At 39.2% G+C, this 23,186-nt stretch overlaps 6 protein-coding genes across 6 annotated transcripts; 2 read left to right on the plus strand and 4 right to left on the minus strand.

Moving 5' to 3' along the window:
• Nucleotides 1-4,129: 4,129 nt before the first annotated feature.
• Nucleotides 4,130-11,497, minus strand: LOC145888542 (BRO1 domain-containing protein BROX-like). The gene is made up of 12 exons (XM_082979315.1): nt 11,280-11,497; nt 10,853-11,067; nt 10,521-10,611; nt 10,266-10,361; nt 9,892-9,964; nt 9,728-9,833; nt 9,565-9,654; nt 9,240-9,325; nt 9,078-9,159; nt 8,610-8,760; nt 7,296-7,458; nt 4,130-5,113 (listed from the first exon to the last, which is right to left on the minus strand). The coding sequence occupies exons 1-12, from the start codon at nt 11,378-11,380 to the stop codon at nt 5,027-5,029; spliced, it is 1,341 nt and encodes a 446-aa protein (XP_082835441.1). The 5' UTR covers nt 11,381-11,497; the 3' UTR covers nt 4,130-5,026.
• A 1,576-nt stretch (nt 11,498-13,073) lies between these two features.
• Nucleotides 13,074-15,692, plus strand: LOC145890690 (WD repeat-containing protein 54-like). The gene is made up of 10 exons (XM_082981825.1): nt 13,074-13,212; nt 13,273-13,469; nt 13,688-13,785; nt 13,857-13,967; nt 14,533-14,618; nt 14,701-14,860; nt 15,025-15,116; nt 15,179-15,353; nt 15,432-15,497; nt 15,561-15,692. The coding sequence occupies exons 2-10, from the start codon at nt 13,379-13,381 to the stop codon at nt 15,690-15,692; spliced, it is 1,011 nt and encodes a 336-aa protein (XP_082837951.1). The 5' UTR covers nt 13,074-13,212; nt 13,273-13,378.
• A 98-nt stretch (nt 15,693-15,790) lies between these two features.
• On the minus strand, nt 15,791-16,303 carry LOC145890692 (general transcription factor 3C polypeptide 6-like). Its single transcript, XM_082981827.1, has one exon. It carries the CDS (start codon nt 16,169-16,171, stop codon nt 15,791-15,793), a length of 381 nt encoding a protein of 126 aa, XP_082837953.1. The 5' UTR covers nt 16,172-16,303.
• LOC145890691 (serine/threonine-protein phosphatase 2A activator-like) lies at nt 16,198-17,368 on the minus strand. Its single transcript, XM_082981826.1, has 2 exons — nt 17,084-17,368; nt 16,198-16,957 (listed from the first exon to the last, which is right to left on the minus strand). Exons 1-2 carry the CDS (start codon nt 17,298-17,300, stop codon nt 16,347-16,349), a joined length of 828 nt encoding a protein of 275 aa, XP_082837952.1. The 5' UTR covers nt 17,301-17,368; the 3' UTR covers nt 16,198-16,346.
• A 441-nt stretch (nt 17,369-17,809) lies between these two features.
• LOC145888555 (atypical kinase COQ8B, mitochondrial-like) lies at nt 17,810-21,312 on the plus strand. The gene is made up of 12 exons (XM_082979328.1): nt 17,810-18,002; nt 18,062-18,506; nt 18,563-18,628; nt 18,742-18,864; nt 18,935-19,020; nt 19,106-19,195; nt 19,373-19,505; nt 19,569-19,662; nt 19,965-20,106; nt 20,172-20,279; nt 20,530-20,682; nt 21,009-21,312. Exons 1-12 carry the CDS (start codon nt 17,859-17,861, stop codon nt 21,285-21,287), a joined length of 1,863 nt encoding a protein of 620 aa, XP_082835454.1. The 5' UTR covers nt 17,810-17,858; the 3' UTR covers nt 21,288-21,312.
• Nucleotides 21,313-21,596: 284 nt separating this feature from the next.
• LOC145888556 (ependymin-1-like) lies at nt 21,597-22,854 on the minus strand. The gene is made up of 6 exons (XM_082979329.1): nt 22,754-22,854; nt 22,628-22,662; nt 22,416-22,550; nt 22,171-22,351; nt 22,015-22,099; nt 21,597-21,728 (listed from the first exon to the last, which is right to left on the minus strand). Exons 1-6 carry the CDS (start codon nt 22,818-22,820, stop codon nt 21,662-21,664), a joined length of 570 nt encoding a protein of 189 aa, XP_082835455.1. The 5' UTR covers nt 22,821-22,854; the 3' UTR covers nt 21,597-21,661.
• Nucleotides 22,855-23,186: the final 332 nt, after the last annotated feature.

A 23,186-nucleotide genomic window follows, 5' to 3' on the forward strand; every position in this document is an offset into this window, starting at 1 on the left:
TAAGTCGTCTGTAAACCAAGCGTTAACTGATGCTTACTCTATGGACCCTTTTGTCAGCTTCCCATACTTTTGTCTGATGCGGTCAAGTGCCTCTTCGCAAACACTCCACAATCGAAAGCAAAAATACCCGCCTATTGCGTTGCGAAAGCTGACGTGTCGTTTAATTTCCAGACGACTCCGCGACACACCTCCCCTTGCTCTACAGGAGTCCTCACACCCTTTATTCACGCCACAATAGGGTCGGAGCGTAAAACAATACTACCGAGCTGCTAGCTCGTCGCGTTGTTGCCACGTCAACGGGAACTGTTGATATCTTGTATCAGTGCATCCTATTTCAGCATACAGCTAGCCTCGGGTCGAGCTTTCCCGTCAGTGACTTAACCTGTCGTCAGAGAAACCCCGCGGCGCAATTTTTGCCTTGGAAAAAAAACTCAACATTCCACTGGATGACGAGGCAAATTATATGACGCACTGACTGATGAAAAAACTTCTATACAATCGATCGCCTGGGGCTATCAGGCCGACTCCGCATTTTGAAACAAATCATTCGTCACATGCTCCTTCACTTGCCCTAATCTCTAAATACCTAACCCCATAAATTCATAAAACTCTTCTAGCAGTATGCTTGTTCTACCTGATCAAATTGTAAACGTTCACTTACGCGCTGGGCCGTAAACAAGCTGCAGTCGCCCAAAACGCATCTGCGGTCACAACTGGTTTTGGCTTTGTTGCTTTCCATATAAGGCTCGCGGAACGCTCACAGAAAAAATCTTCCCACAGCAGCGGGTCAAACTTTTGCGAGAACTTGTCACATTCGCACCAGAACTTTTAGCACTACTGAAACGGTTCCCAGTCGCGATCGAGGGGCCGTCTGTCGAGACAGCGAGTGAAAACTGTATTTAGCTTACGTAACTCTCCCCTCTTTTCTCCCTCGTCGTTGCTTGCCTTATCGTGCGCTGGCATTGTTTTCCGCGAAAGACAACCATTGCCTGCGAACTGCTGTTTTTGACGCCAATGAGACTTGTTAAGCCAATAGCGAGTCGTGCGGGCCACGCTATATTACAACACACTGCCATCAGATTTAGCCCTAATTGCGCGAGATTGCCGGTTATTAAACGCCAGACGTCAGCTTAAACATGAACGCGCATCGCTATTTCATACCAGTTACAAGGTAGCAACTATCCTAATGATCCACTACACTGCACTCACCTATCATAAAAATCGTGGCCTTACCTAGGGGCCACCTCAGCAGAAATGCTACAACTAAGCAATAATTATACACAATGGCGTAAACACCGCGCGTGCCGCGATTACGGCGAAGTCAAAACAAGATCTGTGGTGTAAATAATGCGCATCGTCTTGTTTACGCTACGTATTAGCAACAAATGACTGTGACAGCGCGCGGCGACTGTATGATTATCACAAGCACCGTCTCTGGAAGCATAGCAAACAAAAAGTTTGGGCGCACATTTGCATACACTCACCGGACTGGTGGCGCCTGATATATCGCAACGATTCGTGACGCGATTTTCCGACAAAATAAATGCAAACGAATATATGAATACGGCAAATTTAAATTTAACAGCGCCTAGTGGCATTTTGGTTTGCCTCGAAATCACGGTGATATAAGACCACTTGAAAACAAAAGGCTAAGAAGGGATCAGAGTGTTTTGAAAATGAAAGCCAAAGCTAAAATGCTGTTATACATTAGTAAACGTCTCGAACACTAACTGCGTTCATCATCAGTACTACAATGAGTGCATGCAAGATCAGAGTGTTATCTACCAATTGCGCCATTACCCTGGTAATGAACGAACAAATAAAACAAAACAGCTTTGTTCGTTCGTGTTACGTAATAGACGAAGGTTTGTATTAATCAAAAGGTCAGGAAAAATGCCGGTCATGGCAGACGGGTCCATCCGGTCACAGCCATACTGTATAAATAACTGGCGTGATTCACTCATCCGACGCCAGTTTTTTCGTGAATCACCTCTGGTACTACAAGTTTAATTGGCAAAAAATACACTTGCATGTCTCGCGTCCGGCGCTAGCACGCCAGTTAAAAGTTAACATCAAATCGGATGTAACATCTTTATCCGTGGCAAAACCAACAAAATCATTTGCATTCCAGGATCACAACACAACACTTGTGACTAATGTGCAAACCCAATGCCTGATTACAAAGATTTTCAAACAAAGCAACTAAAAATTCAGCACATAGTTATGCTATACTCCTTTCATCAGCAATATCCAATACGCCCACCTGATAACTCCTAATATAAGGCGCAAACCTTGCTTTCTCAGAACAACAAACACACTTGACTCCGCCAACATAACAAGCTTCCAAGAAGTTCCCACTGCGGTTGCGCATTTCGCTTGGTGCAATTGTAGCGAAGAAGTAAGGAAAGATACACAGAAAAGTTAAACGGCGCCTTCGCTCCAAGCATGATTGCTGCTCCTGCTGCTTAACTTCTGACTGACACCGTTGTTTTCGCGCTATTGGCGATAATCCTGCTTATTTATAGCAGATGCTTACGAAAAAACGTATTTGGCATAATCGATTAGGTGTCAGTGTTGCTGGCAGATCAACGGGCGCACTTGTCAAACTCGAACCGAACATACGGCCAATTTGCACCGAGACATGCATATGACGCTATTTGGGAGAAACGCCAAGTTGGTGTTTCAGCAAATGTATTTGAAACCTTTTGCTTTTGAGTAAACAACACTAAAAAGTAAAAGTACATTAACGCTGGAATCCACAACTGTTTTCAAGAGAGAATAAACGCCAAAGTTTGAAACAGCACAGAGGGTTTTTCCGGGGCCGTGAAGGTGCCATCTATCTTTGGGATTTACCGGGCCACTACAGGAACTGATGGAAAACAAAACACAAACAAAAGGGACGCCGACAACCAGTAGCGTATACAAACAAAGGAGAGGCCTATCTGGCGTAGACTTACATCACCTTTTGTGCAGCAAAACAAACACGTTTCGTATCAACTGTTAAGTAAACATCCTCGTCCCTTTCGTTGGTAGCATTTCTCATGCATCGAACAACATATGAGAATTCGTTGTGGGATTAAGTATTAGTCTTCGGGTCAAACCAGTTCAAATCTTCTCTTAACTTTCTCCGAGCCTTTCTCCGGCGAGATGCTCTGGCACTATGTTTCGGCACGAGTGCCCTTGTTTCGCTTTAGACGTCAATAATGCTTGTACTGCTGTTACGCAGAAAGTCTTTATTTGCGTTTTTAAAGGTAAAGAACAACTGTAACTGTCTATAAAAAGGTTCACGGTGACCGATTTCATGTAACGTATATTGCTGCTGCTGCTGGGAACATAAATCATTACCAAGCATAGTACAGGTCGACTCTGATACTTACATTTGGCACTTGAACGTGAGAATCTAATAATTTCCCTTCAATGTAAGCTCGAAACCGTGAACTTGTCGGAATTTTTAGGCCCACTTTTGAAACTCAAGTCTACACACCGACTAATATTTGCTTTCTACTGAAAATTCTGAACTGTCTGGTATGTTGAAACCGAACAAGTTGCCCCTTTCTTTGTCAGGAAGGAGAACTTGGGGCGCAGTTACACCTTACCACACGCGCGCTATGCGGGAATTTCCCAGAAACACCAACCGTTGATTTGTTTTTCAGAAAATACCCGCTTGCAATAGCGGATTCGGAGACGTGGAAAGACCCGATCTGAACACGGGTGTCGGTTCGAAACTCAAAAACCGACTAAAAATCTTCCCCAAATATCGGAACAACAGCTTTTTTTGAGATATTTTTAAATCACAGGATTATTTTTAGTTTCGAAGGTTTACCGTTTCCGCTTGACTCAGACTCGGTCAAGCAAAAAAAAGCCACTCAGATACTGTATCAAAAACGCCGTGCTTATACGCGTACCAGTCCTACCACGCCCCCAACGTCCCCCATTCACTTTCGTTCTTGCCCGAAGGGAAAACGAAAAATCAACACTGATGACGCGCGTAAGGACGCTCTACAATTTGATCGCGCCCTCGTTAAACATATAACTCAGTTCGTGTTACTGTGGCGAAAATCCGCGATGTAAAGCCTGGATCTCTTTACCAAATTATTTCGACTATATACGAAAGAAAGCACAGCATTCATATAGTTACAAGCGATATGTATTTACACGTACACAGTTAAAAACAAGCCATAGAACATTTGAACTGCATGCGGGATAAATGGAAAAATACAAGGCGCGAACAACTGGGACATTGCGTGCAAACGTCTTAGCGTGGGAATGCTGGGTGTATGTACTCGATGTACTTTATTTAAAAGCGCTTTAAACATAGATCGTATTTTCAATAACGGTCGTGACGTCATAGATGCGATCATGTGAAAAGTACACAAGGGTTTGTGCTTGTACCTGAGTGCGTACATTAGCATACAAATTCGAGTTAAATCAATTATTCCACCTTTCCTGGGTAATATTGCGTAATATTGTGCTGCGCCACATAATTTTGGTGCTTTTTAACCTTGGAAAAGAGAGCAACTAAAAAATAACCAATTCTGTTGAAATTTGTAACACGCCCTGTGGTGATTTCGCGTAAAGCAATCTTTTATGGAAATTTTTTTTAACAACGCAAGCAGTTTATTACGCGTTTAGAGTTCGTATCAAGCATTGTTACACTATTAAATACATTTGTACACATACAGTACGACAATACATGACAACGAAAAAACAGCTGCTTTGTCAAACACATGTCCAACATGAAATATCAGCACATGTTTGGCATCGATCGCTTTTTATAATAAATTCACCTCCCTCTGCAGGTGCGTGGTAACGGTGTGTCGGTCGTTAATTGCCGCTTGCATAGGGGATGTACCAAAAATAGGCATTTATCCGTTTTTACGTAAGTCCGAACAGTTAATTGGGTGACGTCACAGGGTCAGAAGGGCAGACGCACGCCGCGTGACGTAGTAGACAAATAGTAAGATTCCGACAGGTTGGGGCAGAGGGATGGTGTGCTTAGGAAGATTCTTTCGTGCGATGACGTTGATCACGAGATGACGCAAGCATTGTCTTTCGTCACTTTGATGTCGGGTTCCTTGATCGGTTTCACGTCTTGTTCTTTTTCGGGTTTGAGCTGCAATTAAAAAAGTTTAGGCAAGGTTATATGACGGGTAGTTCAGATTTGGTGGTCATCAACAGAGTTGCCATCGATCCGAAACCGAAAATATGGGCAATTATAAAATTTGAACGACCGAACAAAGGCGGGACAAATTTTAGAATCAAGGACAGTTTGGCAATGTGGCATACCTGAGTATAACTTGAACTACAGCGATTTACAGAACAAGCCGATGCACGAAAATTTGGTACATTTTATTATAACTTGCATTCACACTAGCACAACCAACACGCGGAATAAACCTCGAAGCTGACAATAATAACTCACGAAAAAAGGACCAACAGACTCGCATTTAATCATTCAATGCAGCAGCATTTGGAACATATTGGTGATCATCTGTAGATCACTGTTTGTCATGATGGGCACAGCCACCCCTCTGCTCTCTCTGCCCTCTGTGTTTGATTACGTTCGCTCATCTTTCGGTTGCGCCGCAAGCGTGTTGGACAGAAACGACATATGCGACCTTCCATCTAAAGCAGGAGCTTGGAACAGCCGTGGGCAAACCATGCAATTTTTGACTTTGACAAATTGATGCGGACAGAATACATATGGCGAATTTAAATTTTACATGATCCACCAGCAACGCACAGAGAGAGGGTCAAAGGACCAAAGCTTGGCGCCGTAATTTAAGGCAGGCGCCCCAAATTAAAGGCCGCGACCCTGCGGGAGGGGAGGGGGGGGTCGCACGACGAAATACATATAGAGTACATTAATGTCATAAGTTCGAAATTTACCTGTTGCTACTTTATACCCACACGCCTCCAAAACACGTATGATGGGTTATGAAAAGCCCCGTGAAGTTCACTCGTTTCATTACGTGATTCACATTTTTGTGCCATGAGCGCATTTCAACTTGTTTGCGTGCCAAGAAAATTGCCTGCGTTCGATGTCTGACTGGTTTATAGTTGGAAGTTTTTCAGTAAAGTTCAGTAAAGTTACAATAAATCAATGTTTTATAAAAATAACAAAGGAAAAACAAGACGCGGAATATTTGAACTATCGACGTGTGAATGGAAAAATACAACACGCGGATAGCAGGAATATTACGCGCTATGTAACGTCTTAGTTTACACTGGAAAGCATATTTACTCAGGGTTCGACTAGAACTTTATATAAATACTCTTATTGACCTATTTTCACTGCACGCAGGCCCCAAAGATCTCATATTCTCTTGCTAACCTTAAGGTACGTCGTTATTGTGTAACTGGGCGAAACAGGAACAAGTTAATTTCACATCATTCATAGGTTACAAAAGCTCATTATTGGCCATGACAAATTGCCGCAGTCACTCCACCGGGTAGATTTAACGAGAAATGATGGACAGTGGCAACGACTCGGCAGTGCTAAACCTAAATGCACGATAACCTCCAGATCAACTTTCTACCCGTTTGCACGGAAGCGTATTCTGACGTTTTTTTATAATTAAATGTTCGAAGTTATTCGCGATGAGTAATCTCACGCCTTGCAACAGGAGCTTGACAGTCACTTTGACTGGTTGGTAAAGCACGTTACAGCCGGTTATACCGTTAAATGCGCTCACATCGCACGCCTGACACGGACGGACATGGGCGGAAGAAGAAATTCGACCCCGCCCAAACCTCGCTTCCGGTGACAATTAAGGAAAACCGTGCGCGCTTCGTACCTCGGGAGTGTAGATAATTACTACCCACATACCGAATGCTACGCAGTATCGCGGTCGTTCTCAAATTATGTACGTCAAGCGCTTGTCATATAAACTGCTCGTTATATGTTAAGGCAGAAACAATTCGGTTCAAAGTCATTAACGTGGTTGCACAATAAGAAGCTGTATTCCCATGTAACAAGTCGAGTAATAGATTTAGCGATAGCAAGTAATAACTTCTTCACTAACTTGTTTTTACCAATGTGTCAGTATTATAAGAAGTTTACCACGTTATTAATAAATGTTTTCCAACGTAGAAAGAAAACGTCGTGAAATTTATTTTCTGTGACGTTCCGCGAAACAGCGAAAACCATCCATCCGATAATCCGAAATAATGAGGTTTATACACTTTTTTTTGCAATAAAACATAAATCCATCAACAAACCACATAGTGACTCACATTTGTCAAAAATAACCACGCGTTTTGTAAAAATGTAAGAATGTCACGGATACACCCACCTTTTTATCGTTCTGTACATTTTTGCTGATGCTGAAACCGGCGTAAACGCCCGACGTCCAACGACTACTTTTATCCGGTACCAAATAAGGAGAAGGGTCCACCAACCCGTGGGTGGCCTGGAAATCAATGTTGGGAGCAACTGGGGGAACTTTCTGATGGTATCTGAATAAAAAAGGTTATAAGTTCACTTCATTCAGGAAACTGTTGAGCGACCGTAGGTCTGTTCAAACTTGAACGAAACGCGTTTATATATTGTCTCTTGTTGGAACTACATGTGCACATCGACGAATTAACTAAATCGCGTGCTGGGGTGCACACTACTATTGCAGATAAGACATTTGGAGGATTACGATATATTGCGCAATCACCGTAAACGCTTCTATTCTTCCACTTTTAACAAATGTAATGTGGCGTGAAGGGCGTAGTGAAAATCGTGGCGGGTGTCACCTTATAATTAGATTTCCATGGGTCGTAAAATTTATTCTGCTGTGTATTGGCTCCACTTTGCTTATTTATTCTACTGGTTGTGATATAATTTGTAAAAATTGTGAGAAAGGGATCGCACATTCGCACATCTATCGTTTCACGGTGAGTGGTCTTTACCTCCACGTGCCGATCTACAGCAGCAGTTTTTATTTTATTTACGCCGCATTTTTATCCCAAATATGACATCCATGCAAACATGACAGATTCTACTCGCAAAATCCAATAAAGCTATAGATGATAATTTTTAAAAATACCTTTTTTGTGAGGGCCTACCAAAATGACACTATTTTCTACATTCCTTTGAGAATTGCCATATTTAGTAAACGTTTTTACGTCAGCAGTTACTAATGAATAAATCTTAGTAATATATTTTCACGATGCGCAAAAAATGGTTCAGGAAGCCTAGTGACCAAAACATGATTAAAATGCTCAAATATCTTTGGTGATCTAATAAAACGTTTCATTATGGCCAAAAAAGATATATTTCTCAAGCGGATATGGTACTTTTGTGTAATACGTGTAAACTATTTATGATGTGCCAAATTCTACGTACGTCAGACAGGAAGTGATGCGTCAAAAAAGAATTGACGTCATTTACTCCAACGTGCCGTCGACTTGTGGCGTGACAAAATCATGGCATTGCCAAGTGCCAAACTACCCTTCAGCGCCACCAGCTGACAAATATTTAACATCATAATGGATTTGGCAGATATCCTACCTCTGGCCGCTGTGATTACTTTAAAACCGCCGAATTTTTCAATTTAAAAAGATTCCAAATTTAGCTTAAAATTGTCGATCACAAGACAACATTTTAACGTACAACTTACATAAACCCATTTTCCGACTTGCTTTTCTCGAACTTGCGTTGCAAGTCCTTATGGAAGTTGCGGTAAAACTCGTGCTCGTTGGGGCGAATGGTGGACCCGGCACCTTTGGTTGAAATGTATTCCTTGCAGAGGGCTGTGGCTTTATCAAGAGCTGCACAAACAAATAACGGGTTATATATGTGTAAACTTTTAAGTGAATAGTGATGATATTGGTAGGCATGCTAATGCTTGAGTCTTTTTTTGAATAAGAACACATGTAAAAGTGCTTTGTTACAGAAGTATGGTAAAAGCCTCCATAAAGTGAGTTTAAAGAAAACTAGGAAACCTTAAACCCAACATTAGTATTTAGTTAAACATGCATTGTGCATTATAGTTGATCTCTTCTTCATCAAACATTTTCGACTTAGGAAATATTTTCTAGCAAAACAATGGATTTTCTTATAGCTAGAATCTTTTCACATGACATACTGTCAGTACTATCTTGCAGACAGCGAATGGAAAGTCCACACTTCTCCTCAGCTAGTAATGCACCACCATGATAGCAAAGAGCCTGTGGAAGTAATATAGACACATTAACATCGCCATAACAACAACAACATAGTTTCAAATTTAACATCAGGTTTTATTTACATAAGATTTGTAGAACATTTGCTTCAGCTGAAGGTATTTTCTCCATTTGCCCACAATTCCCTGATCCAAAGACTTCAAGTGGTCATCTACACAAGAAAAAATGGTATTGGTTTTTAAAACAGTAATGTCTTGCCACAACAAATTGTACACAGCAGAGGCAGTTACAATGTCAGTTCAAAATTTGGACTCAAGCCAAATGGGTTTAATATTTTGTTTTGAAACATCTCCCAAAAGGGAAAACAACAAGGCATGCTTAATGGCAAGATATATTGTTAAAAAGCAAGCAAAATTATGGCTTCGACAGTAAAAGAGAGTCACTACTTACCAGCCATTTGAAACAACTTGGAAGTTTCGTTCGCTAGGCCGGCAATCAGACTGGGTTTGTGCTTCTTCTCAACAGCTCTTGCAATTGTAACTGTGATAAACAAATATTGTTGAGGAAACAATAATTTTTTTGCAGAAACCCACGTAAACATAAACATGTATACCTTCCTGAGCTTCAGCTTGGCAGCATGTAACATAACAATCCAATACCTTGGAATCCATATCAGAGCATTTTTCAGGTGGGTTAGACAACATTCCAACATGATTATTCTACAAAAAATGTATCAGAGTCATGAAAAAACTTGTTAGTGATTAATAACCGACCAACCTTAAAATCTTTAAATATTCCTGCTGCCTTTTTCAAGCATGAATGGATTTCTTTCGCATCTTCCATGTTGATTCTGTGACAATAATAATTTTGATCTCAAAAACTTGTGTTCAAGTTTTTGCCTAAGGAACTCCCCAAATAAATGAAAATTTCAATGTACAATGCATGTCAAGTGATTCTCAAAAGTCACACAAACATCTGCAAAACATTTCATCATCCTGTTCTAATTATTCACAAATTTAATATCTGCCTAAATGTATTTGACCAGGACACAAGAAGAAGTTGGGAAAAAGTTTTTGCATATATTTAGTTAAATTTTTTTCATCACATTATAGAACTCAACAAAAACAATCCCATAAGCTGCAAGAACTTACTCTGCTTGTGCAGAAAGTTTTGCAGAATGTTTGGTGTACCACAATGCAACATTCACTCCCATGTTAATGAAATCAAATCTTGCATCATCTTCAACCCTGTGAAACAAATTGTGCAAAATCTACGACAATTTCAATCAAAATCAGTAATATCCGGTGCTAAGTTGTCTTCTACAAACTATATACATACAAAATATAGAGATATACTTAATTCAAAGTTACAACTCTGTTTAAAAATATAGTGGCAATCAATCTTACAGTGGTGACTTTCCAACAAAAAGTGTTTGTGTCCACTTGAATTTAAAGAATGTGTTCAGCACAATCTTTGTTCCAACTGGCTTGTCTTCAGCTGCAAAATGTTTTTTTTATTTTGCTAATAAATATCCACCCCAAAAAAATCAGCTCATTAAAAGGCTTTTTACAGCACAAATAAGAGTTAACTATACACTCATCAAATACTAGCTTAAGAAAATGTTTGGACCACATGCAAAAAGTTTATATAGATGCTTCCATTCTAACCCAACAGTGTCCTATAATAAATTATCGCTTTTAACTATTTTGGCTGTGGCAAACATACAACACACATTTACCTTTTGTATCCTTTTTTGTTTCTGTGCTCGTTGTTTCTTTGCTTGTGCTCTCAGTGCTCTCCTCAGTAGACTCTGATGGGGTTTTGCTGTCAGGTACTTCAAACAAACCCTGGATTAGAGCAAAGTATTCATTGCTGGCAGTTTCCATCTTGTCGGGAGAAGCCAAAGGATCATTGAATAGTGCAAGAAGGTTGGTACGAGCAGTTCGCAGATCACTATAAGGTAAATAATTGGTTAAAGAAGTTGTAAATTTTTAAATCCAAATTAACTTACTTTAATTTTGCCCTGATGTGAGATATATTATTAAATTAGTATTTTACCAAGACATACTAAAACACAGCAAGCATTTTCACTAATGTTTCAACAGGCCTATAAGTTAAAAATATAAAATCACACCAATACCCCACAAAGGTTATTATTTACCAACCTAATAACTTTGCTGAAATCCGACTTCATTGCAATTTTTCTCACATCAAAGTTCTGCACAGCAGTGGCTTTGAAGGGATTACGATGAAACCAGTGAGCCATCGTGTAAATTTTATCTTGTGTTTTCTGTAGCAACTAAATGCGTCTGGTATACTCCAAATTCAATTAATAAATGAACGTCTCACTCCCTAACTTCTACAATCACCATCACATGAACTATTGTTGTGAAAATGACGTCATAATGCTTATGACTAAGAATCACGTGACAAAAATCTCCTAACACAAAATACAGCGCCTTCAAAGGAACACACATCATTATTTAAAAAGAGCTAACAGCCAAAATTCGATTAAAGCTTTATATCCTTTGAATTTTAGAAGTTCGCATTGAATTTTAGAAGTTCGCCTCTGGTAACTTATTAGTTGTCCTAAACTTTGCAACAACATAGTTTTAGTGGGAACCTCAATTATTCCGCTGTCGCTCAGTCCGGCTAACTTTTTATCACTTAGTATGAAGGTGGTGGTACAAATGATTTATTGTTTTCCTCAATAAAACGCTTTCGATAATTCGGTTGAAAGATGCATGTTTTACATCCCGTGAACCAGATTTTGCTGGTTCCACTGTGCTTTCGTACTCGTACTCTTTAGTCAAGTTGCAGTAACATCTTTACTTTTTATAACAACTGCCTTCTGTTGGACACCTGCTTAACTACATTTTGTTTTGCAACAGTGTGGCATCTCACCTTTTTAATACAGGATAGTGGACTTTCCGCAGTCGTCTGCTTACGTACCGGTACTGGTACGCGTACAATGCTTCAGTAGTGTCCTCCTATATGCAACTTGTAACATCGTAATAATTATTACTGGGCGTACAAGGTCTCTCGTCAATTTTTGCGTTTATTGTTTCGAAGCTTTCGGGGGGTAAAAACGCGTAGGAAAAGATCGCATATTATGACGCAGTACTTTTTTCTACCATGGTTGCAATGTTTAGTTAAATGTCTGGGGCGTTTGAAATATCACATATGTCATTATAGTTCATGTGAATATTGAAGTGGTACAATGTCACCACCGTGATTCCATAGTAGGCTACAATATAGCCACCTTGTTGTACGTACGTACCCTAATATAGCCTATAGGTATGTCACCTTTTTCGAAGTACGCCGTGATTCAAATTGCTATAATAGCTAACATTTTTGCTGCATGGCGCAGTTTGTATACTGGCATACTTTGACATTCGTGGGGATTGTAACTCACCAAAAGGACTTTAGTATCAGCTTTATATTTGTCTTATAGGTCTGGAATCTTTTAGCCAGCAAGAATGAGCGCTAAAAAAGGCATCTTAGGAATGAGATAAGGTTACACCTTTAACATATGCGTTTTACGTTGGCCATTCCTGATTTTACACGCATTTAAAGAAACACTAAAAAAAATGTTTTCCTCATGGATTACACGCCACATGGTCCATCTCCTCATGTGTCGTCCTTGTTGCCTTGTCAGGTCAATTTTTGAATTAAGTATAAATCATAGAATCAATTTTTGAATTAAGTACAAGAGACTGCAATTTACAAACGAAACCTCATGGTTTGTATCGCAAAATCACATCAATGTGGCTTTTGTGATTTTTTAATGGTGTTTGTAATCCGGCACAACGTGGTGGGGAGCTAACGCACGATCGTGCGTGCTGAATCCTATTTGTTTTGTGGACAATGGAGATTTGAAGGGCGCTACGCTTCTGTGTATGGTAATGTTTTGTTAAGAGTCCAAGGAAGGCTATGGAAACCAGTCCTGCAGCGCCAGACGCTAAATCAAGGCGGAATTGTTGGAAAACGAGAGATATATATTTGGCCTGCGCTTCTACGTGCAAATCCGAGGACGAAATAGAAAACAAGTGCAGCGCCGAGAGGAAAGACTTTGAAAATTCCTGTCCAAAAGTTTGGGTAAATTTCCAGTCTTTCCTGCTCAAAGGTTTTCACTTACAAAATCAAACGTATTTTCAGGTGAAACATTTCCTTCGACGGAAAGCGTGGGACGAATATAAAAGAGAAGTTGTCAGCAATTCCTCGCAAAAACAGCAACAGTGAAAACGTCTTTAAGTAGTGTACAATGTACACCAAACAGCGGACTCATCAGTTTAAAGAAAGCTGCTCTAGTCTGTATGACAACCTAGATTGCATCACTGTAAAGGATGATACAGGTTAGTTTTTATAATGTTGCTTTATATGTACTTTGACAATTATAATTGCACTCCACAATGGAGGATTATGATTTTGTCCATTGTCAAAGCACAATGTGTGACATATACATTATTTTTATTTTATCACTTACCACATAATCCAAGGCACTGTTTGCCGTAAGTGTAACTTTTTCAGTGTTTTCATAAAGTTAATCAGTTTTGATTGGTTGTACTTGCAGAAGAACAGGATTGTGTCCAAAGTCACTTTGTTTCTGTTCACAAGCATAACGTTAACCTTGTTCAATGTTCAACTGGTGGAAAGACAAAAACTTCCCAGGTAGACAGGCAACAACAAATCTCGAACAAAAAAGTTTTACTTAAGTTCGATAATTACTTTTTCTGTTTAAGGTTTTAAATAAAACAAGTTCATCCATGTCTGAATGTCCCATAATACAAGCCAGGTGGTGCAGACTCAGAGATCAAGATGTTTTAGTGATTGTCAACAACAAAGGATTGCTGGTAAGGACTACTTCGATTGGGACAAAAATGTCCTTGCTAGCCTTATACAAGAGATAATAAACAATTTCATCTTGTTTACTTTACTTGAACCTCAGCCAAGTTCTGCAGTACCAAATCTTGCCCACAAAACTTCATGGTCTATGTATAGGGTTGTCATACTATTCTCATTTCAAAGATTTGTGATTATTTTTTAAGCAGTATCTTTAAAAAGTATAAATGTGCTTTATTTTCTCACCAAAATGTGCTTCTTTTTCATTTAACATGGATCACTAGTTTTTTGTCAGGCCAGTCTGAAAAATATTTTTAGAAATGATCACTGTTCGCCGTCTGAAAAAATCATAATCTAATTTACACAAACACGATATCCTACAAAATCTAGAAATTTTTCTAAAATAAATAAATTTTAACATCAAAATGCAGTGTGCTTATTTTTTGGGTCCTGGTTGATAGGAACCCTTTCTATAGATCATTGTTTCTTTACCTCTGGAAGTCTGATTTGCCTTGTTCAGTAGCTTATTTAGATAGCACACCTGATCAGGACTTATACAATTTCTGTGATATGCAGATATATGATGCTCCTGGCCAACTACTTATGTATTGGTACAGCCCAGAAGAATCTGAAGAGAATGACAAAATGTCACCCTACTGCAGGTAACCTACTATAAATGCACATAAGACATACATGTCACTTTGTTTGGATGTTTTTTGTAACATTTGACTTGATGCTTTCCAGGGGAATTGCATGTGTTGCAGCAAAGTATGTTTGTGTGGGAAGTGCAGACAACGTAATTGTGCTGACATTTGCCAAAAACACATTCAGCATCAATGAAACTTTGTCCATGCATTCTCAGTCCATTACTTCCCTCAGTGGAATGGATGAAGTCAACAATAAGGTATTTCTTTACATGTTCAGGGATGCTTTTTGTATTCTAGCAATTGATAGAATTTGTGTTGATTTTTTTGCTGTTGTACCCATGCTTTTTGTACTTACCTACTTCAATAAAAACCTTAGTTGAAAATGCAACTGCATCTCAAAAAAGGTGTTTGTGCTTTTCAGGTTGACTTTGTCAGTGCTGATGATGGTGGTTCAATTTGCTGTTATAAAGGCGGAAACAAGTTTTCTTTTGTATCTCAAATTCCTGGCAGCAGGTGCAACTATGCTTGTTTGTTCTGGTTGGGTTTTTTAGTAACACATTATTTTATTTCAACAGTGATGTTTGCACATCTGTAAAGCTTTTAAAATCCAACTTGGTTGTTGCTGGCTACCTGTCTGGTCACTTACGTATTTATGATGCACCCACAGCAACCCTTTTTTGTGAAATAGCTGCTCATGTCAGAGCAGTGTCTTGCCTGGATTCTATATGCTGCTCTGAAGACAGTGCAGTGGTAAGCTGTCTAGAACACGTGTTCATCCATAAGTGATAGCTCTAATACAAACCACAGTTCATATTTTCTTTGTTATAGGTTGTTTCTGGCAGTGAAGACAGTTTTATTAGAGTTTGGAAAGTGTCAACAAACAACACTATTGAGGTTGGTTGCCAGAAACAAGTTTTTGTAAACCCAACATAAATACAACATATATACTGTGTAAAGGTGTCACATGAATGGTGTTCAACTGTAGCGGATTCTCAAGTTTGTGGTGCAAAGTTCATAGAAAAAGATGATTCTACTCTTGCAGTGACAACATACGACAGCAAGAACATTGTGATTTTTACAAAAACATAAACTTTACTCGGTTTTGTAGCAAAGCACTTTGGATGTAATAAAAGTATGTGCAAAAATATTTTCTATGTGTTATTTTTAGTAGGCAATTTTCAGCAATATCAGGTTGGCTTCTCACTTAAATAAGTTTGATGCATTATTAGTTTTTTAGTTGTACAACAGTGGTAATTCAGAGAAGTTTTGTTGGGTAGTTCCGTAGTTTCTGATAAGTATCTAGTGTTCTCCTCGTCAGATATGTCATTTTGCCCCACTTCTTTGCGAAACATCACACACGTTCCAGGGGCATCTTCCCTTTTACCAATAAAAACACTACTATCCAACTGAAGTACTGGCTCTTGAGCATCAAGCATGCCAATTAGTTTAATTTTTGACTTGTCAGAGTTCTGGATGACGTCCTTGTCAATCATTCCTACTAAATCAATGACCACATACTCTTCTCCAACTAACTCCCACTCGTCATCTTGATTGGATGTATTAGCCATAGTTCTATTTTACTATGTTGCAGTTATCTTATCTGGAGAAAGGACAATCATAGAATTAAAATCAATGCGTATGAAAGACATGGCACATCACAAAGACCACTAAATTGAGGATGACACATGTTTGGCGTGAAATTTGTGATAGCGAGGGTATACAACACTCAACATCAATTTTAATTTATTTCTCAGTTAGGGTTAGTATCGAACCAAATCTAAAATGCTGAATAACAGGAAATTTTTGCAAAACTTCGGCTTTGTACATTTTGAGCAACCCTGAATTTACTTTGGTCCAATGGGCAACAGAGCTTATTCCCCACAGAGTGTGAGAATGTTCTGCAAAAGGCCCAGATTTGACTTCATTGATGTATCTAATGCATTCAAGAAACATAAAATCATCATGATATTGTGTAACAGTGGCTCCATCAACAAAATCCTTTGGAGAAATGCGTTCATGCATAATCAGCTGTGATGAACCAAAAATAAAAGGCAAAAACTGAAAATCATCCAGACCCCAAACTCCTTGACTTCCAGCAGGTTCCATTCTGTAAGTCTTTTGCAATTTTCTTGACAGTTTTAAATAGTTATTAAACACCCTGGTCACCACAGCGACATGATCTTCAGGTGTTAGTACTCTAATTTTGCATAAACAACACAAAAATGCTGCAAAGGCTGCTTCATGCCCAGTCCCATAGTCAATTCGAGTTTCATTGCCAAAACTCTCATTCAAGTAGTCTGCAATCTCTTCACAGGCATGTTGCAAATTGCTGGGTAAAGCATTTTTTACCAAATCTATTGAGTTTGTGCAGAGTTTTTGAATCCAAGTGCGGAAAGCCTTATTTCCAAACCGCTGCGCTTGATCTACTGGAGGTATTTCATCTACCCAAATTGACAATGTTTCAAGAATCTTTAACAGACATTGAACAGTTTCTGATATTACACAGCTTGTAGACAAATTTTTACCTTTAACGGATTGATTTAGAACATTTATAAATCCTATATAATCATTGTAGGCCTCAGACTTGAGCCATATTTGCATGTCTGGAGCAGTTTTAACTTGGGTGCAAGGAACTTTAAATTGGTGATTTGCCAATGGGCTTTCTGCTGTTTCACTACAATGCTCCTCTTTCTCCATTGATCTTATGCAATTGCCAATGTTATTCAAAGTATTTGTTCAAACGTTAAGCACATTTAGGCCTACAGATTCCTACAAATTGGTTGCAAATGATGAAATAAAAAACGTAACTCGTTCCATGTTTGTTGTTTACCGGTCTTTCGAGACAATACTTTAAACTTGCCGGGTTACGAACGAGAACGAATGTTTTCTGATTTCAATTATGGTAACAACTGACAATTCGTCATGCCTCATTTCTCACACTCCAAGACATGTTGAGAGAAAAGCAAAGTATGAAGGTTCTGACGAAATAGCTTCGCAATACTTTGTTTTTACTCCTTTGAAAATTTTGCATGGCCAGTCCAATGAACATGACTTTACCAAACGCTCTAAACGCTCGTCGAATTACCCACTGGACGATCTTTAATTTTTGCTCGGCTGTGCGTAACGTTTGTTTACTATTTCACCATTGTGGCGTGTTGCCTGACGCCTGTAGTGTGCAACTGTGCATTCAGTTATTGAGACGCGTACGAGCAACAGCGTTAAACTTGTCTCTTCGTCACCAGCTTGTAATAAATTATGCAGCGGTTATCTGATATAGTATGGATTGGCCGTGGTCTTACGAAAGTTGGACAATCTGCCCTGCAACATGCCTTTGACGAAATTGGACATTTGTCTAAAACAAGTTCAGTAGGACGGTCATTGGTGGATGCTTGTAGCAAAGTAAGTTGACCTAACTTGGTTTACTATTAGTGCTACATTTTCTCACAAAATTTGTATAGGCCTGTGGTTCATCAACAATGGAAGCAGACAGCTCAGCTTTCAATTTTGATGCTGATGAGATGCCTGATGTTGGTGAGGAAAAAACCTACAGCATGAAAGACAATGAGTCAACAGATATTAAAAATGACCTCGACTCCACCATAGTTCAAAAAAGGGAATTTTCTACTTTCTCGAGAGGATCGAAAAGCAAAACCTATTTATCCTCAAACAACTTTCATGCTTCCTTTTGTCGTAAATTGCACACAACAAACTGCTGTGGTGCAATCACATCAGATGAATTGGCAATACTGGCCAAAGTGCAACAAATGCGGCATGCTCCCAGGGACAAAGACACTGAAAAACCTTTAACAACTCGTGTAAATGAAATGAAACAAAATCTGAACAGGCAAGCACAGGAAAGAAAAGTGCCATCAACTCGCATAGAAAGATTGGCTTCTTTTGGGGGTAAACTTTACATAAAAGTTTTAATATTAGATCTTTGCTACACATTCTATGTTCAGGGTTAGCTGCTGGTCTGGCTGTCAATTCTATCACAGATGCTGCTAAAAGAACAATGGGTTTTGGTGGTAAGATAGAGACATTAGGATATATTTTTGTCATGCGATTTATATGTTTTGCCTACTCATTTTATTAGTGTCACTAAAACACAAAGGTTCTTTTAATCTTAAATGATTTTTAGATGAAATAGCAAGCAAGTCATCTTCCACATTCTTAAGTGAAGCCAATTTGGCAAAAATTGTCGCAACTCTTTGTAGAGTGCGAGGAGCTGCTTTAAAGTTGGGACAGATGTTAAGCATGCAAGGTCTGCTTTAAGTGGATTATAAATTTCTCAATACACAATTTTCTTATTAAATCGTCATGTTTGATAACAGATGACTCTGTGATTGACCCAAAATTACTAGAGGTGTTTGAAAGAGTTCGCCAAAGTGCTGATTTTATGCCTGCATCACAAATGAAGGTGTACATTTTTGTTTCAGTCTATTATAATATTATAAGTATATTGTAAAAATCCAATAGCAGACTAAATACAATTTTACTGACAGAAAGTCTTGGTGAAAGAATTTGGTCCTGATTGGAGAAGCAAAGTAAAAGAATTCGATGAGACTCCGTTTGCAGCGGCCTCAATAGGCCAGGTAAATATTTGATTTTTAATTCTTAAAAACCCATTTTTTTACTTTTTGGGATGTGACTAGTCTTGTTGTAAAAACCGTTTTTGGTGGACTGAATTGACAAAATTGGGAAGAGAAAAAGAACTGCTTTAGGCTTGACCCAATTTACCATTAGATTTATCATTGTTGTGTTTTTTTAAGGTCCATCGTGCTGTGACAATGGATGGGCGAGAAGTAGCAATGAAAATCCAGTACCCAGGAGTTGCAGACAGTATTAACAGTGACATTGACAACTTGGTCACTCTTCTTAAGTTCTGGGACGTTTTTCCTGAACGTAAATAGGATTTTTGTAATTGTGAATGATTGGAATTGTGTTTTCGTTGATTTCCATTTTTAGAACTGTACATGGATAAGTTTGTTGACGTTGCACGAAGGGAATTAACATGGGAATGTGACTATGAGAGAGAAGCAGAATTTTCCAACATGTTTAGGTTTGTAAAAAGTCTTTCTAATTCTTTTTATCAATCATTTCACAATTCGAGAAACTGTTTGATATGAGACGTGAATATGTGAATATAACAGAGGTTTGAATGGTTTGATTTTGGGATTAGCATAGCTTGTAATAAAAAAAGCAATTATTCAGTCTTTCGTAGCATTTTACTATAAGGTACATATTTATGGCATTGCATTTCTCGAGCATTTATTGTACATCTGTAGTATATGCTAACTTATGGCACAAACGCTTTAGTGCGACGTTTATGTAACTCCTGAACATTTCGACGTCTTGATGTAGGAAGGCGTTGCAAGGAGAAGAGATGTACGGCGTGCCAGAAGTCATCACGGAGCTAAGCTCAAAGAGGGTGTTGACAACCGAACTCATCAGTGGAATACCAGTCAACGAGGCCGTGGAACTTGGTCAGGACGAGCGTAATTTCGTACGTGTTGCTGGCAACGGATTTCAATCCAAGGGTTGCGATTTAAACATACAACATTCGTGTAGATCGCGGCAGCACTTTTGCGCCTCGTCCTGAGGGAGATTTTCGAGATGCGATGCATGCAAACTGACCCCAACTGGTCCAATTTCTTTTATAACGTGGATCAACAGAAGGTGATTCGCCACATTTTAAATGCAGTTTCGTCGGTTTTGAATTTTTTTCGTGCCAGTGTAATTTTTTCGTTTTCTAGGTATATCCAATTTGGGTACTGGACACGTAAACTAAAATATGCCGCATTTTGTTTGGTTAAAATCTGTTATACAATCATCTATATTATCTTGTTGTTCTTTACGTTTAACAATACAGATACAGATGAACACATTATGTTACAACTGTACGTTGTTTAAATGTTGGCACTTGCAGATATGGTTGCTGGATTTTGGGGCAAGTCGCAACTACTCCAAAGAGTTCATTGATCATTACATCGAAGTGGTGAAAGGAGCCGCAGAAGAGGACGTAGAAAAAGTTCACGAAAAATCGATTAAACTCGGCTTTCTGACGGGATATGAAACGCAGGTTTGTTATAAAGGAATCAAGCAAACTTGAATCTTCACAAGCCACAGCACAAACATTGATTCTAAAAAAATGCCATACGCGTGGGCCGAATTGTATGTCGACAAAATCATGACGTAATATAGATTATCGGTCACGTGGATTTTATCTTTCCAAAAATTGTTTCACAAAATGCGATTTTTTTTTCAAAAAGTTGAAGAAGCTGTAACATTTGCTCCTGTGGAGTTTCCCGCCACGAACGTTTCAAGTATAAACTAGGGGCGAATTTGTTGCTCGGCTTCTGCGTCAAGAATCTCGACTCAATTCTCCACATCATTTACTTATGCCAGGTTATGTCGGACGCACACGTCGGCGCCATCATGATCCTTGGTGAGCCATTCAAAACTGATGACGTGTTCGACTTCGGCGCACAAAACACCTCACACCGCATCATGCAACACATTCCTACTTTCCTGAAACACCGTCTTACACCCCCGCCCGAGGAAAGTTATTCTCTTCACCGCAAACTGTCCGGGGTTTTCCTCATAGCCTGCAAGCTGAAGGCCAAGTTTGCGTGCAAGCAAATGTTTGACAACATTTACCAAGATTACTGGCGTAAAAGCTCTTAGCGTTTGTTAACCGATTTTTTGTTTTTTGTGTGTTCTTGTACTTACGGTCTGTCGTTTTGTTGAAGTTTATTGCACTGCTAAATAGAATATAAGCACAATGCGAGTGGAATAAAATATGATGTACGTGGTTTCCAATGCAACAGTGCTAGTGTGCTGTTGTTGATTGTCTCATAACTGTTCTTGTCAAACTTTACTGTGGTGTCGTGGATAAGCTTTCGTATTTTAGTTACATCTCAGTTTACATCACTGTCCAAAGACCAATCATTTTGAATTTTAGCGGTGATTGTATTTTGTACCTAATTACACCAAGGCACCGAATTTATTGTAACCAAATATGACATAATTTTTTGCTGTCGTTGCAACGGCGATATTGGCTACATGCATTCTTTTGGGACGTCAAACACTTTCTCGTCTTTGATAGTGGTTGTGACGTTCAGGTACCTGCAGAATGGAATACACGAAAGGCCCTATGTGAGATATTATCAGATTATTTAACTTTATTTCTTCCATATATAGCGTTTGTGCGAATTGAGGTAAAACAGTCGAATTTTCCCATAATTTACTCAACGTTTGTTATTTCTTGAAAAGATATCATTAAACTTGGCCCGAATTCGTATTCCCCAAACAATAGTTATTGCGTAAACAAAATCACAGATTCAAAGAGTTTGGTGCTGGGGCGCCACAGAACAAGTTAGTCCATATACAAGTATACGAAAGTATCACTTACTCATAATGGAAATGATACTGTTCGCTGTAGTGGGACATCTCAACAGGTATGCAGTTGTGTGCAGTGAAAAGCTGAAAGTCATGACCTATTATAAAGAAAATCCACTGTAACAACTTTGAAAAATAAAACACAACTATATATATCAATACCACTTACCATCAGAGTCTGAGCGGCCCCAGTTTTGCACTACGACACCAGTTCCCGGTCCGCTGAGTGATCCAAGAATCGCTTCGCCAAGAAAGGTCGAGTTGGGATGGATTTCTATGGGGAAAAATTTTTGTCCGATCGCTGACTTGGTGCATTTGCGTGTTTTCACATCCACGCTGTAGCGAGCATCCTGCAAAACATCGCAGAGTAAATAAAGCAAGTCGAAAAAGATGAAACTGTAAAAATGCTACAACCGATTTGAAGAGGAACAAAGAGTCGTATTCTGTCTCCGTCCCGTTGGAGTAGGTTGTATCAAACCTGCGAACCCTCTCGTTTTCAGCGTCGTACGCCATATAGCCATGTGCGAAAAGGTGAGTCTTATGGTCAATCTGCAAATCACCAAACAGGCGATTTAAAACTTGTCAAGTCAAAATTTGGAGAAAAATACATACGGCTTTATACTCACACCAAAGACGACTGCCTCCATTTTCCTTGGTGCAACTGCAAAAGATCTTATTAGTTTTGTTTATGTAGTCACTTTATAGCATGGTAGTTTTAGATTGAAATACAAAAACTAATTCAGTTCACTTACCACAACCAGCCCTCGGCCTTGCTGCAACCACACACACCAGCGCAAGAATGCAAATCAGAAAACGCATTATTCTTTTTATTTCTTTGCTTTTTGATATATACTCTGCTAAAGCAAATGCAAATTGTTTTAAAATCTAGTCGTATAAACTTTTTTGAAAGCTCTGCTTGTAATTCTGCTTCTGCTATCTGCTGTCTCTATGTGCACTGCGTCCCCGTCTCACATTTGCTCCAAGGTTGCAGCAAACCTCAGTTTGCAAATAGTATTGTTTCGAAAAAAACGACTGTACTTCGGGTTACTGGGTAACCGTCATGTGATTTTTCGGCCGGCTCAATGCCCTATTTGGCACCTAAGTCAATTAACCTTCGGAAATCGGCCAATTACGTTGCAAAAGCAAACACTCGGTACCGGTGCGAAATGCATTTCAATATTTGTT

The sequence above is a fragment of the Ascidia mentula genome, chromosome 2, assembly GCF_947561715.1.
Source record: "Ascidia mentula chromosome 2, kaAscMent1.1, whole genome shotgun sequence".
Classification (NCBI taxonomy): Eukaryota; Metazoa; Chordata; class Ascidiacea; order Phlebobranchia; family Ascidiidae; genus Ascidia; species Ascidia mentula.

What these genes read in the sequence shown, in the direction of transcription:
- LOC145890692 (XM_082981827.1), bottom strand. Translation starts at nt 16,171, where the DNA reads ATGGCTAATACATCCAATCAAGATGACGAGTGGGAGTTAGTTGGAGAA.
- LOC145890690 (XM_082981825.1), top strand. Translation starts at nt 13,379, where the DNA reads ATGTACACCAAACAGCGGACTCATCAGTTTAAAGAAAGCTGCTCTAGT. An exon ending in TCTCAAATTCCTGGCAGCAG is followed by an intron (nt 15,117 to 15,178) that starts GTGCAACTATGC and finishes TTATTTCAACAG; the next exon opens with TGATGTTTGCACATCTGTAA. An exon ending in GCTCTGAAGACAGTGCAGTG is followed by an intron (nt 15,354 to 15,431) that starts GTAAGCTGTCTA and finishes TCTTTGTTATAG; the next exon opens with GTTGTTTCTGGCAGTGAAGA.
- LOC145890691 (XM_082981826.1), bottom strand. Translation starts at nt 17,300, where the DNA reads ATGGAGAAAGAGGAGCATTGTAGTGAAACAGCAGAAAGCCCATTGGCA. An exon ending in AATATCAGAAACTGTTCAAT is followed by an intron (nt 16,958 to 17,083) that starts GTCTGTTAAAGA and finishes CAAACTCAATAG; the next exon opens with ATTTGGTAAAAAATGCTTTA.
- LOC145888556 (XM_082979329.1), bottom strand. Translation starts at nt 22,820, where the DNA reads ATGCGTTTTCTGATTTGCATTCTTGCGCTGGTGTGTGTGGTTGCAGCA. An exon ending in TGGAGGCAGTCGTCTTTGGT is followed by an intron (nt 22,551 to 22,627) that starts GTGAGTATAAAG and finishes GGTGATTTGCAG; the next exon opens with ATTGACCATAAGACTCACCT. An exon ending in GGGCCGCTCAGACTCTGATG is followed by an intron (nt 22,100 to 22,170) that starts GTAAGTGGTATT and finishes TCTTTATAATAG; the next exon opens with GTCATGACTTTCAGCTTTTC.
- LOC145888555 (XM_082979328.1), top strand. Translation starts at nt 17,859, where the DNA reads ATGCAGCGGTTATCTGATATAGTATGGATTGGCCGTGGTCTTACGAAA. An exon ending in CTGGGACGTTTTTCCTGAAC is followed by an intron (nt 19,506 to 19,568) that starts GTAAATAGGATT and finishes TTCCATTTTTAG; the next exon opens with AACTGTACATGGATAAGTTT. An exon ending in GTCAGGACGAGCGTAATTTC is followed by an intron (nt 20,107 to 20,171) that starts GTACGTGTTGCT and finishes ACATTCGTGTAG; the next exon opens with ATCGCGGCAGCACTTTTGCG.
- LOC145888542 (XM_082979315.1), bottom strand. Translation starts at nt 11,380, where the DNA reads ATGGCTCACTGGTTTCATCGTAATCCCTTCAAAGCCACTGCTGTGCAG. An exon ending in CCAAGCTGAAGCTCAGGAAG is followed by an intron (nt 9,655 to 9,727) that starts GTATACATGTTT and finishes TGTTTATCACAG; the next exon opens with TTACAATTGCAAGAGCTGTT. An exon ending in AAATGTTCTACAAATCTTAT is followed by an intron (nt 9,160 to 9,239) that starts GTAAATAAAACC and finishes TTACTTCCACAG; the next exon opens with GCTCTTTGCTATCATGGTGG.